The sequence below is a fragment of the Micromys minutus genome (genome assembly GCF_963924665.1).
Source record: "Micromys minutus genome assembly, chromosome: 10".
NCBI lineage: Eukaryota > Metazoa > Chordata > Mammalia > Rodentia > Muridae > Micromys > Micromys minutus.
In genome coordinates, this window is record NC_137979.1 from 42,022,120 (window position 1) to 42,036,148 (window position 14,029).

Sequence of the window (14,029 nt, forward strand, 5' to 3'; positions counted from 1 at the left end):
GACCTAGCCACTGCGACGCTACACGAGTCGGCCGGTGGCGCGAGGGTCCGCGACCCCCGGGGCTTGGCGGGGGCGGGGCGGGAGGTGGCTTTCAGGTTCTCTCTCTCTCTCTCTCTCTCTCTCTCTCTCTCTCTCCCAATCTCTCTCTCTCTCTCTCTCTCTCTCTCTCTCTCTCTCTCTCTCTCTCACACACACACACACACACACACACACACACACACACACACACGTACACGCACGCACACACGGAGCATCCTCCCGTCAGGTTTCCCGGTCCAGCCCCGCCCGCGTCTCCTGCTTCCCGCAGACCTTCTCCCTGCATCCCTACACACCTCGCCTCTCCATTCTTTCCGGCTCCGGGACTCCCCCGCCGATACCCCACAATACCCTGGGATGGATCGACTCCAGCCAGCCCGGAGCCCCCCGCGACCGGGGTGAAAGTCCTTCGCCCCTCTCCTGCCCGGCATTCGCCCCAACACCATGGGCCTGAGGGGTTCCTGGGGCGCCGGACGCTGAAAATGACGGATGCTGGAGGTGAGGGGCCGGGTCTCCTAGGGTAGAAGGGGAAGCTTAACCAGAGACTACTGGACTCAAGATGGGACCCTCAGTAGGACTAAATGGATCTAAGCCACAAGGGCCTTTCTTTCTCTGTCCCTAGGGAGACCTCACTGGACTGGGGACCTGGGTTGTTGGGAGGGGACAGAAATAGGGTTTGTGTCCCTAATCCCCTTTCTCCTGCCTGAAGAAATTAATTTGAGAGAGAGAGAGACAGAGAGAGAGAGGGAGAGAGAGGAGAAAAAGAAAGAATGAAGAAAAAAGAAGAAAAACTGGTGTGGGGGCAGGGGGGAGAGGCCTTAACTCCTTCGTTTCCGGTAGTTAGACCTGTGGGTTGAAGAAACTGTTCTAAGGAGAGGGGACTCTGTGATAGGAGTAGGTGCCCTGTCCACCAACCCCATCTTCTAGGATGCTTGGATGAGCTGTCAAACTCCTGTGGACGGCTCCAAGCCTGGTGCTGGCTGAAGACTGAAGGCATGGGAGGGGCTCAGCTCCTTAGCTCTACAACTGTCTCCCCAGTGCCAGCCTGCACATCAACCACTTCTTGGGCTTGTCAGCGTCATCTCTCTCTGTCTCTCTATCTGTCTCTGTCTTTTTATCTCTGTGTGTCTCTATTTCTGTTTCTGTCTCTGTCTGTCTCTCTCTCTGTCTCTATATCTCTCTGTTTATCTCTGTCTCTCTCTCTTTCTCCTACTTGGGCCCCCTTTTCCCCTCTTGCTTGTGGGGCAGGCATTCTGTTCTGTTCTCTCACCCCATGGTGGGGCGTCAGGCTGTTTTCCCTGAGTCGCCTGGGTCTATTCTTTCTTGATCTTTCTTCTCAGCTCCCTGTGGACACTGCCAATCTCTACAATCTGCTATTCCCTCCTTCTGTTCCATCCCCAGGTTGTATACCTTTTGTTTTGCTTTCTCCTTCCCTTAGGCACCAGGTAACTTGGGACTCACCTGCCTTCCTTTTTCCCAGAGAAAGGTCAGAGGTCACTAGTGGTCCTCCAGGAATTGGTAGTTGTTGGGGAAGAGAGTGGTCTGGTGTCAAGGGAGCCCGAAGGTTGTCCGAGGGAACAGGTTTCATGTGCAGTTGAACACCCGTAAGACTGTGGGCAGAAGCAGGGTGCAGGTGGGTATCTAATTTTCCAAGGGAGGAGAGAGTTGGGGACAGGGGCAGGTGACGTGAATTTTATACCTCCATAGAGTTTTACATGGGATAGTGCAGGAAGGCTCCCCCACAATTATGGGAGCTGGCTGTTAAAGACGGAGATGAAGCGGTTTGTGCTGAATCAGGATGGGCTACGAGTCTGAGCTGGAGGCTCCAGTTTACCCAAGGGGGCTAAAAAGACCTTAGTGCACAACCGGCCCTCACCCCTGGATTGGGACCATGAATAAAGAACATGGACTGTCCTGCTCTGTTTAAGAGAGGAGGTGTCACCACGGTCTACAGAGAGCAGCCATTCTGGCAGGAGAAGCAGCTACTATCCTGAGTCTCCAGTCTGAAGGGAGAGCACATGGTTCATCTGTCAAGGAGAGATAAGACTCACATAGAAAACCAGTTAGGTATAAAAAGGTCTCCATTTCTCAGGAATTGGAGAAGTAGCTTTAGACAAATAGGGGTGGCAACCTCGGGCAGAGATCTGGAGAAAGGACAGCTGATCCTAATCAGAGAACACTTTGCAATCCAGTGATGAGATATAGTTTCTGTTGAGGACCAACCTACCTTAATCTGACCTCTCAGGCCTGGAGAGACTATTCTAGATATCCAGGGGGCTGTTAGTTCCCAGAGTTCAAGAACAGCAAAGGGGTCCCTTGCTGAGATATCCTTAACCTCTCCCATATGGCCTTGTTTGGCTCAGCTCCAAGCATCCCTCTAGCCTAGTGGAGGTGGTTTTAATGCTTGCCTTAATCCTAGCCAGTGCAGACCAGCTAACTCCCCCTCCCTTTATCCCAGCCCTCCCCTGAGAGTACCCTTTCCTCCTGAGCAGCGCCAGAACTGCAGATCATGCCTCCAGGATAGAGCTGAGAAACAGGAGACGGTCGACGGGTCATCGCCTACCTCTTAGCTCTTGCATATTAATGTTCACATCTGTAAAGTGGGGATATCGAGATGCCAAGTGTAGCAGCTCACAGAGAAATGTCTGTGCAGCAACAGGAGACTAGAGGGCATGTGGTCCAGTACCCTGCCCTCCTCCCAGGGACTAAAGTATTAGAAGTAACTGGAGATTATGTCTCAGCTGTTCAGTGTCTCCCTACCCTGAGCCATCTCTTTTCTTATCCTGTGTCTTCTATACCTGTTAGTAAACCTGCCCGTGGTGTGGTGTGGTGTTTCTGATGCATTTCCCCTGCTTCCCTTCCTTACCTGCCTGCTCTTCTTGCTTCCAACCACAAGCCAAACCAAACAGTACAATTCTGTTCATCCACACTCCTTCCCAGAACATTCTGAATGCTTTAGAGATGTTCTGCTGTGAAAACTTAATGTCCTGATCCATGTGCAAGTCCAGAACTATGAGGACTAGGGTTCTGTCTGAAACTGAGTGGCCCTGCTGGTGGTGCTGGCTTCCTGATTAGTTCAAAACAGCAGGTGGCGAGGGCCCTGGTGACTGGCGACAGAGGAAGAACCGTTGGATACAAAGATGGGTAGAGGAACAGACATAATAATGTTGGGTAGCTGGAGTACTCAGTGGAAGGGAGGGAGGGAAGGCAAGCAGATAGATAAAAAGATAGGTCAACGGATGGAAGAAGCTGCATTTTAAATCTGGATTTGCCACTAATTGCCTGGAGACCTTGGGCCAGCCACTCCCTCCTCTGTTTCTGTATAAAACAAGAGATCTGGACTTAATCGTCTCAGTGACTTCTAGGTTTGAGGTTGGACAGTTGGTGGTGTTGAAGGCTAGTGATTGGAGGGCCTTGATGTAGCTGGTCCCAGCTCACCGAAGCTGGCTATGTCCTGATTGGCTTTGCTAAGGCTTTCCTGACAACGTCTCCTGCCTCAGCCCCCACAGGCTTCTCTTCCAAGGGCCAGAGGAAGAGCACTTTGTAAAGGAAAACAGTGGGTGGGCAGGAAGCTAAAAGCTATTGAATCTTTACTGCCTTAGCCAACTGGAGCCATTTATGCAGAATCTCTCTCTCTCTCTCTCTCTTTCTCTGTCTCCCTCCCTCTCTCTCCTTTTTGTCCTTCCCAGCTCTCTTGAGTCATGGCTTCCTCAAAGCTCCGAGAACCTGTGGATGAAGTTTTTGGTAAGTACTGTGTGACTCTGTGTCTAGCCTCTAGCCTTAGCCATGGAGCCCTTCCTTCTAGTCTAGTGGCCATTGTGTTGTGGGTGGGAGGGGACAGATAGGATGCCTAGGGTTCTTCAGTCCATGGTGAATGAGTGATCTCATAGGCAGTGTATCGTTTAATTTTCAAAATAATGTTAGATGTACAGACAAGGGTGTGTAAGGTGCAGATACTGGTGTGACCTGCTTTTAAGGTCATGTGGAGACTAGTGAGGTGGTGCAGCATTTGAAGGCTTTATCTGAGTAGCCAGAGTTTGAATCCCCGCTCATATGAAAGTGGAAGGAGAGACTCAGCTCCACAAAGTTATCCTCTGACCTCCACATACATGCTCTGACATGCACACTCATATACGCACTCTCAAGTACACACTAATCATAATAATATTTTTTAAAAATAATATGACAGCATTAAGACTTGAGTTCAGTTCCAAACACCCACTTAAAAACTGAGCCTAAGGTGTATGTGGTGACGCATGCCTTCAGTTCCTGTACTTGCGAAGCAGAGGCAGGTGGATCTGGATCTTTATGGGTTTGAGGCTAGCCTCATCTACACAGAGAGTTCCTGGACAGCTAGGCTTACATAGAAAAATCCTGTCCATAAATAAATACATACATGCATGCATGCATACATACATACACATACATACATACATACATAATACATACATAAAAGATGACTGAGCAGTGCACACCTGTAACCCTAGTGTTGGAGAGAGGAAGAAAGATTCTCCGGGGCTTCATGCCTAGCCATTTATAAACAAATCAGTTAGCTCTAGGCTTAGTGAGAGACCCTGTCTCAAAATCTCAGATGGAGAGGAATTGAGGCCACCAACGTTTGGCTTCTATGCATTCATGCACAGACACTCATACACACACACACACACACACACACACACACACATACACACACGAATAAACATAAAGCACATGGAAAATTAGTGGCAGAATCGGGAACCCCACATCCTTGGTCACTGCGCTAAACCTCTGTTAACTCCACCTATGATGCCATACATTTTCTCCAACACACACACACACCTCCATGCCTTTAGCGTCGTCTGGTGTCCATGTACACACTACCATTTTGGGAGATCACCCCACCAGGACAGAGCTGTCTGCAGGCTGTGTGGCTGTGTTGTGGAAAAGCTGTCCCCCATCTTGATTTGAGTGGATGATTCCTGAGGACAACGCCAAGGGGCTCCTACCCATGGGATGCCACAGGGCTCCAGCTTCTCTAGCTTTCTCCAGTCTCTGCCTCTTCTGTTCCCTCCCTCTTCTCTTCCCTCCTGTCATCACCACTAGTCCTGGTCCCTGCCAGTATTGTTACCTCAGGCCCTTTGGGAATACTGCTTCCCACCACAGCCTCTATGTAGCCCCTCCCACACACACACACAACACTTCCTTATCTCTGAGGCTGACTCTACACAGGTCCATCCCAACCTTGATGAGCTTCCCTTGGGGGGGGGAGCTTTTCTTTCTCCTCTATTCCCACCTCTTACCCCAGGCTCCTCACCAATCCTTGCTTGTTTTCCCCGTCTGCTGAGGTAGCTGGGCGCTGCCTGGAGTGCTTCCTCATATGAAGACAATTAAATATTCATCTCTCCCACTGCCCAGAACCCAGAGGGGGGAGGCAAGGAAGGGAACAGATGGGAAAAGGGTTTGAGGGGCTCTGGTGAGACCTGCTGCACCTTGCCTTGGACCCGAAAGGCCTCGGGAGACCCTTTGCTGTCCACACTGTGGATGATAGCATGTTGCCTGTGAAGCAATGACCCATCACCCTGGTCCACGTGGCTGGGCACCAGGAGCGGAGAGGAGGTCAGAGCACTGGCCCAGAGACCAGGAGACCCGGATCCCACATTGACTTCCTCCACACAGCTGATCAAACCTCTCTGTCTGAGTTTAGTTTCTCCACCCAGTAAATGACAGCTTAGATGCAATCTTGCCTCTTTCTCTGTTCAGAAAGTTCACAGCTGATCTGTCTGCTGCCTCCAAACAAGTCAGTCTGCCTGTCTTTGACCCTAGCTAGCTCTTGCCAGCTTTATGCTCTTGGGCAAATTAAGGCTGCCCTGGGGATCCCAAATCCCATCCTCCAAGATTGTAGGAGGTTTCAATGGCCGGTAATTGTGAGGCACTTAGAGCAGTGTGAGCTATTACCGGCTCCTGGCTGCTTCCAGAGGCACCAGGCAGTTCTTCAGAACTGAAGGGAGTCACATCTGGATCCAAAAGAGTAATCTTGATATCAGCCGTCCCCTCCCAGCCCCTCACCACACCCTTGGACAGTCGGCATGGCCTCTGAGCCTATTTACTTCTTCAATCAGGCTATCCCTTAACACCTCACACCCAGAGCTATGCCATGCCCTCTCCTTAGAAAAATCTCCCGGTTCTGTTTACTAGCCCTAGTCTGTATTGTATTATTTCCCTGAATGGGTAGCTCCTGATGTGCTCTCTCTCTCTCTCTCTCTCTCTCTCTCTCTCTCTCTCTCTCTCTCTCTCTCAGGACTTATTTGTTTATTATATGTAAGTACACTGTAGCCATCATCAGACACATCAGAAGAGGGCATCAGATCCCATGATAGATGGTTGTGAGCCACCATGTGGTTGCTGGGAACTGAACTCAGGACCTCTGGAAGAGCAGTTAGTGCTCTTAACCACTGAGCCATCTCTCCAGCTCCCTTTTTCCCTTTCTTTTGAATTTAGGGATTCACCTGCCTCTACTTCCTGGGTGTTGGGATTAAAGGCATACAGGCCACCACTGGGCCCCTCTTCTTCCTTTAAAAGAGTATTCACTAGGCACCTGCTCTGCACTAGTCACAGACAGAAAACTCTGTCCTAATGGAGTCAACAGATGGAAAGAGGCAAAAAGTGTAAACAACAAAGACATTTAGGATGCCAGAGGGTGACCCATGATATAGGGAACACCAGGTCCTTTGGAGTATATGGAGGGGTGTCATGTGCAAAGGCTTTGAGGTGCAGGCTGGGTCCCTATGAGGAAGCCTGGGAGGAGGAGGCGGAGGCAAACTCGCAGAGATGTAAGTGGGGCACAGACTGAACCTAGAAGGCCACTTGGGGAACTCTGGGTCTGATTCTGCATGAGACAGTCAGAGCAGGGGACTGACAGAGCTGACACATCAAATCAAGATCACTCTGGCTGCTGTGTTAAAAATCCTCTAAGTGGGAAAGGGGAGAGGAGGTGGCAGAGATCTAGACCTCTCTTCTCCTCCCCCCCCCCGCCCTGCAGCCCCTCCCCCACTCCTCTCTGTGTGTGCACACGTATTCCTGTGTGTGCTCACTCATAAACAATATTTCGTTGACACCACCTAAGAGCTCGGGCAGTTTGGAGCAGGTTCCCACTCACAACAGCCCTGTAACTCCACCTCCAGGGGATCTGACACCCTCTTCTGAACTGTGAGGCTATCTGTATCCCAATATATATATGCCCTCCAACATGTACACATAGCTAAATAATAATAATAATAATACCCTCAGACATCCTCAGAAGCAGAGAGAAAAACACAATGCACCTTATGGCCTGCTCTCAGAGCAGGATTTAGGAGGGCTGAGGAGAGAAGTGTAGCTCAGAGCTGCCCAACCTGGATGACTTGGGTAGATAGACCATTGGTCTAGGGGGAAAGATGTCTGATTAAAGCAAGCCAATGAGGGAAGAAGGGAGGGAGGGGCACTGGGGGGCTGTGGTTTGTAGGTTTCCTGGCGGGAGCTTCTGTGCTTAGGTTTGACATTTAGTGGAGTAGTCTGGGCTTGGAATAGGCAAAGTGACCATTCAGTAGGGGTGCCTTTGGGATGTCAAGAGATGAGAGAGGAGCAGGCAAGACAGAAGGTGTGAAGGATGGAGTGGGGTCCCAGAGATACTAAGAGAGAAGCAAACAGGAACAGGAACATCTTGACCCATCCTGAAGCCTGGGGAGACCCCAGTACCTACGTCAGGGAAAGACCAAGAATGTTGCTGCCCTACTAGGCAGGTGGACAAAAAGTGAGTGCTTTCTTCACTCCCAGCAGGGTGCCTACTCTTCCTTCCAGTCCTAGCAGAACCTGGCACTGGGCTGCAGAGCCCAGGACCCAAGAAAGAAGCTGCAGGGCTTATGGGAAATTTGCTCCTGAGTCTGACGCTGGTGTGTGGTTATGAAGAACACTGCTGTTCTTAAATACAGTCTTGAATGTGGCACAGCAAGGCAGTGTCACCAGGAGGGACTGTTCCTAGAGTCACACTTCAGACGCCAGACTGTTACTAGTCAGTGGCTCCAATTGTGACTTGCCTTCTTTGATCCTAAAATGTGGCCCAGATGCTGTAATGCTCCTCCCCAGATGCTGTGGCCCTCACCCCCAATCCAGGTAGCTTTAAGGAGGATAGTGAGGTGTATGGCATTGGGTACAGGGCAGATGCCTCTTCATCCCCCTGGTCTCCACAGCTTTTCTCCTAGTCCTTGTTCCTACAAAGCTGTTTCTTGACCACCCAGAGATTCAATTTCTACTTCCTACTTCCCACTTACTTCCAATGCTTGACGACTCTTACTCTAACTCTAGGGTCCACATGGTGTGCTTCCTTTTGCCCCTGCTTCTGTGAGAGTCTGCACATAGGCTGGTGATAGCAGGTGGGGTGAGGAGACTAACCCAACTGTGGGAGACCCGAATTTCAACCTACAGGCACAGTGGGTGGTACTCCCAAGCACCAGCTAAGTGTCTGGGATGTTGAGTCAGGATGGCCCATCTGAGGTGACTCTGGTCTCCATTTGCAGACCTGGACTTGGCTGTACCAGAGACCACCAGACTGGACAGCAGCTTACACAAAGCCAGAGCTCAGCTGCTGGCCAAGGGCCGGAGACACCGGCCTTCTCGCTCCAGGCTACGTGGCAGTGCCAGCTCCGCTGAGGACGGTGAAGGCTCTGATGGGCCCGGAGGCAAGGTTGGGGTAACATACACGCACCCACATCCTACCCCTGGATTATACTTCCTCCCTCGTGCTTCCGGGGAAATGTGCCCCTGGAGATCTGACAAAGGTCAGTTAGCAGTTCACTTCTGGCTCTTGTACCTTCTTGTACAGGAAAAGGTGAGACTAGACGAGTTCGGGAAGTCCCATTAACTGTGGGATGTGCAAATGAAGCGGTATGTCTTCACTTCATGTGATCATCCATTTCTCCAGCCCCGGGTCCGAGGAAACCCGCTCTCCAGACCCCAAGAAACAGAGCTTCCTTAGTGCTCCTGTACAGCCGACGGGGGAAACTGGCCTCCATCCCTGGGAAGTGAGGAGGGGGAGCTGAACCGTTGCCTCTCTTCCAGGTGACCGACGGCTGCGGTAGCCCGCTGCACCGGCTGCGCTCGCCCTTGCACTCGGGCCCAGGCTCCCCAGCCAGCGGCTCTTTCTGCCTGGAGCCACCAGGCTTGAGGCGCAGTCTGGATGAGGACGAGCCGCCGCCCTCGCCACTCGCTCGGTACCGGCCCCTGCATAACGCCGCCTCACATGAGGGCCTGGCCGCCACCTCCGGCTCGCCACCGCGCTCCGCACCCTCCTCTGATAGCTCCCCTAGCTTCGTGCGTCGCTACCCTCGAGCAGAGCCCCACAGCGAAGGTGAGCCCGGTGGGCGCAGCGCCCCCTGCCGACGAGCATAGGAGGCGCAGCTAGGCCAGGCGGTTGGGTGGCTGCAGGGGTTCCGTTCTTTATTTACAGAAGAAGCTTACTGTATGCTAGAGTCGCTGGACCCAAACAGATTGTAAAGACAGTCCTTGGCCTCTGGGGACGTGTAGCTTAGGAAAGAAACAACCAAATCATCCCGTAATTAACGTACAAACTGTAATAAAAAGCTATGCAGGAAATATGCACAGTCCTCACCTGACTGGAAACGCTTCCCTGAGGAGGTAACATTTGAGCCAAGATTAAAAGGTTGGTTAGAAAATGGCCAAGATAAAATCAGTAGTATGCCTAGCATGCAGGCAGCATGAATATCACAGCAGAATACCAGATAGTCATGTACCCTGGCTTCCCAGTACTCAGGAGGTGAAGACAGGAGAATCAGAAGCCAAGGCCTCATAGGGAGTTCCAGGGCATCTTGGGTTTCATTGAGACCCTATCTCAGAAAAGAACTAATTAATGTTAATAGTCCTGCCTTTGGCTGGGTGTTGGTGGTGCACATCTTTAATCCCAGCACTTAGGAGGCAAGAAGCAGGTAGATCTCTATGAATTTGAGGCCAGCCTGGTCTACAGAGTGAGCTCCAGGACAACTAAGGCAACACAGAGAAACCCTGTCTCAAAACAACAACGATGATGAGAAACAGAAAGTCCTACCTTCTAGATGTACAATGCTTTTGCAGTTTGTAAGAGGGAGGGGCATCAGCTCCCATTAGATACTGTAAAATTGGTGCATCTCTGCTTGAAATAAGACGCACAGTCAGTCATACAGCTAATGAAGAACCCTAGAGCCAAATGGCCTAGTTCTAAGTCAAGAAATATCTACCACCCTACACGGACAGCAGCGGGAGGCCAGCAGATGACTGTGTTCGCTGTTTTCCTCCCCTTCTCTTTCAAAGATGACAGCCGGGATGCCAGCCCCCCTGAGCCTGCCAGCCCCACCATCGGCTTGGATAAGAAGACTCGCAGGAAATTCCTGGACCTAGGGTGAGTGGGGGCATGTTTCGCAAGTCTTTGGAGCTGTTGGGGTCAGAGCACCAAGTGGGCAGGTATGCCCTACTTATATAATTCCCTGCCTCCTTACAGGGTCACTCTCCGCCGGGCATCCACTAGCAAGAGCCGGAAGGAGAAGGGGAGCAACCGCCTGTCCATGGGCAGCAGGTGAGAGGGACCCAAGACACCTACCCCCAGCTCCCATTCCCTCCTGGACACCCAGATCACGTTGGATGCTTTCTCCACAGGGAGTCTGTAGAAGGCTCTGGAAGGACAGGGGGCTCCCCATTCCTGCCCTTTTCCTGGTTCACAGACAGCGGCAAGGGCTCTGCTTCCTCAGGGAGCACCACCTCCCCGACCTGTTCTCCCAAACATGAGGGCTTCAGCCCCAAGAAGTCAGCTTCCCAGGTAAGCCTGGGTCTTTATTCTTTTTCTCCTTCTCATCCATTCTTCCTTCCCTCCCTTCTTTCTCTTTCCCTTCTGAGGCAGTCTTACTCTGTAGCCCAGGCTGGCCTGGGACTACAAATCCTCTTGCCTTAACCTTCTTAGTTCTGGTACTGCAAGAGTGTGCCTTCCTCCTCAGTGTGTAACCTCAGGACTTTCTTGCCCCACACTGGCTTCTAGGTTCATGACAAGGACATACTTCATCATGGCTTGGACTGGGACCCAGGTTTTTTGGGGGGCCCATAGTGTCCTTCCACAGAGCCACCCAGTAACTCATGACTTGCACCTACTCTCTGGCTTCATAATTCATGGCTCATGCTTTCATACCCATTTGTATTTCATGTGTTTGTTTATTGTGCTTCTGACGCTCAGCACTCCTGTGGGAACACTGAGCCCCCTTACCCACTCTCTCAGTCTGAGGAACCCTTGCTTCTGCCTGAGTCAGGTCTGGGCTGCACCCTCAAGAGCTGGCCACATGCATGATGGGAAGTTTTGGAGATAAGGGGATGGGCAAAAGCTTCAGACCCTAGGAAAGGAGAACCATGGACACAACCAATACTAAAGTCTCTTTATGTCCACAAAGACCGCTGTACTTTACAAAGCCCACTGCTGTGTGTGGCGTTAACCATCATCACCTGCGCTGTACAGATGAGTAAATGGGGTTCAGGAAAATGCGACTCGCCCACAGATGTGTGCAGCTGCATATGGTGCTAGGGCTTAGGAGAATCAGAAATTGTGGGGTTCAGGGAGGGGCCCTTCTGATGTGCAGCTTTATACTTTAACCACCTTTCTTTCTCAGTCCCTCCCTTTATGCTGGTCCCAGGGAACACCACGCTGAGTGAGACACAGCCCAAGTCCTCACAGAGATCCAAGGCCAATGGGTGTACCCATTAACCAGGATGCAAGGGGCCCAGGAGAAGAATTGGTTTTTTGTTTTTGTTTTAAAGATTTATCGTGTAGACAGTGTTCTGCTATGGTTGCTGAGAATTGAACTCTGGTTCTCTAGAAGAGCAGCCAGTTTTCTTAACCTGTGAGCCATCTCTCCAGCCCAGGAGAAGAATTTTATATTACAGGGACACATACTCCAGCCTGGGGGTGGGGGATCCTGGTTAGCTGCCTACAGAAACCAGCACCTAGACCCCTCCATTGATGATAATTCATCTGCCTAACTTAAGGCTAGGACCATGTCCTCTAGGTAGCCACCTCCCTCCTAGAGGGCTCAGGTTCTGATGTGTTCCTTCAGTCCTCAGAGCCTGTGTCTGGCAGCCTAGTTCTGAATTCATAGTCCTGGAACACTGAACAGCAGCTGGCTAGTGCAGTATTTCAGCCCCATCTGGTCAGGTGATAGGCTTGGGGGTGGGAGGTAAACTCACTACCCGGCACACATCCCTTACTGTGTAGGAATCTACCCTGAGCGATGACTCCACACCTCCCAGCAGCAGCCCCAAGATCCCCGGTGGCCCTCGACAGGAGACCAAGTGCTCCTATCCCTACCACACGTTGTCCCAGTCTTCAGATGAGGTGAGTGAGGCTGGCTTTGTCCCTGCTGGGGGTGGGATGGGGGAAGCCACAGGCCCGGGCTCCCTTTACTCTCCCCGTCTCTACCACAGTTCCTCGATGAGTCCCTCCCTGCCGTCCAACACTGGACCAGCCAGCAGGTGGGCCAGTGGCTGCACAGCCTCAGCCTGGAACAGTACGCTGCCGAGTTTGCTGCCCGGCAGGTGGATGGGCCGCAGCTCCTGCAGCTGGACGGAAGCAAACTGAAGGTGGGTCAGAGTGCAGAGGTGATGTGATGACCAGCCAGACTGAGATAGAGACTGCCCCGTCTTGACTTTTGACCCTGACTTACCTCCTGGACTGACCCGGGGTTTCCTTTCCCTGTCTAGCCTCTGACCTCCTGTCTGACCTCTATGTAAGGTACCACTTTTGCAGGGTAGTGCATCACCTCAGTCTGACTTGAAACTCGAACCCACCACTTCCATCTGACCTTCTAGCTCCAACCTGGGACTTCAGGCTGACCTTGACCTTTGAACTATCATCTGGTGTTGAGAAGCCAGGCCTTTTTCTTGGTCAGCTCCATCCCATATTCATTCTCAGGGCCCAGTTACCAGAGGGCTGTGCTGTACTGAGTGGACAGTATAGAGAGGTGACCTCCAACATCTGCAGGTCCTGGGAAGTAGGGAGAGCCCCAGAAGAAATCTTGAAGTGGGGAAGGACCTATCTGATTAGCCATGTGACCTTGAACAAGTCACTCTCTATTCTGAGGACCTAGAGGCAAGAATGGGGTTGCAAATGGCTAGTGCATGCCATTCCTCTTAGCTTGGGGCCCAATCCCTAGGCAAAGGCCACGCTTAAGAGCAGACTCCAGTGGGTCTGCTGAGCAGTGCTCTGGGCCTCTTTCCTTCATTCTGGTTTTCTTCCCAGAGCCTGGGGCTTAGCAATTCGCATGACCGGGCACTGGTGAAGCGGAAGTTGAAGGAGCTGGCAGCGGCTGCTGAGAAGGAACGGAAGGCACAGGAGAAGACCGCACGGCAGCGGGAGAAGCTGCGGCGCCGCGAGCACGAGGCCAAGAAGAGCTAGGGCTGGCTGGCGGGGCTGGCACCCCGGCGCACTTGCAGCCACCTGCGTGGGCTTCACCAGGGAGGCAGGGTCTAGGCACCAGGCTCTTGGAGCACGTGGCCCCCTCTCACCCTGTTTGGACTGAGTCCTCTGGTGGGAGACCCCAGGGGGAGGGCCCAGTAATAAACCCAATTTGAGGACTTCTTTGGCGCAGACTTCCAGGGGAAGCAGGTGGCAGATGACGAGGGCAGAGGCCAGGAATGCAGCAAACGTGGAGCCCAGAGGAACCTGGTTCAGGCTGAACCTCCGCCCTCTGACTAAAGTGGCACTGAGCAGGAAGTGATCTAGCAGGAGAGGTCCTACCGTAGCCAGGATTCCTAGGCTGAGTGTAGCCTGGGCAACCCGACTGGAGACAGGAGACAGCTGTGTCTCCTCGGCTCTTGAAGGTGGCTGTGTGCTGGAGAACGGTTCTCCCCAGAAAGGCCAGGGGCACTGCCAGTAGCACTCAGGATGGATTTTCAGATACCTCCTCAGAGGAGAGAAAAGTGAGCAGGGAAGGGTAAGCTGGCCTCTGTAGGG

At 52.2% G+C, this 14,029-nt stretch overlaps 1 protein-coding gene across 3 annotated transcripts; it reads left to right on the top strand.

The window, feature by feature from the left end:
* Window positions 1–3,737: 3,737 nt before the first annotated feature.
* Window positions 3,738–13,471, top strand: SAMD14 (sterile alpha motif domain containing 14; the record flags this gene model as incomplete). 3 transcript variants are annotated; one of them, XM_080923022.1, is made up of 9 exons in its annotated part: window positions 3,738–3,780; window positions 8,568–8,740; window positions 9,109–9,397; window positions 10,354–10,441; window positions 10,541–10,615; window positions 10,696–10,855; window positions 12,293–12,412; window positions 12,502–12,657; window positions 13,316–13,471. In XM_080923022.1, 9 exons carry the CDS (start codon window positions 3,738–3,740, stop codon window positions 13,469–13,471), a joined length of 1,260 nt encoding a protein of 419 aa, XP_080779148.1. The 3 variants fall into 3 exon arrangements, with proteins under 3 accessions (XP_080779148.1, XP_080779147.1, XP_080779149.1); XM_080923021.1 differs by having other exon boundaries at window positions 8,568–8,734; window positions 10,696–10,945; XM_080923023.1 differs by having other exon boundaries at window positions 8,568–8,734.
* Between the last annotated feature and the right edge of the window lie 558 nt (window positions 13,472–14,029).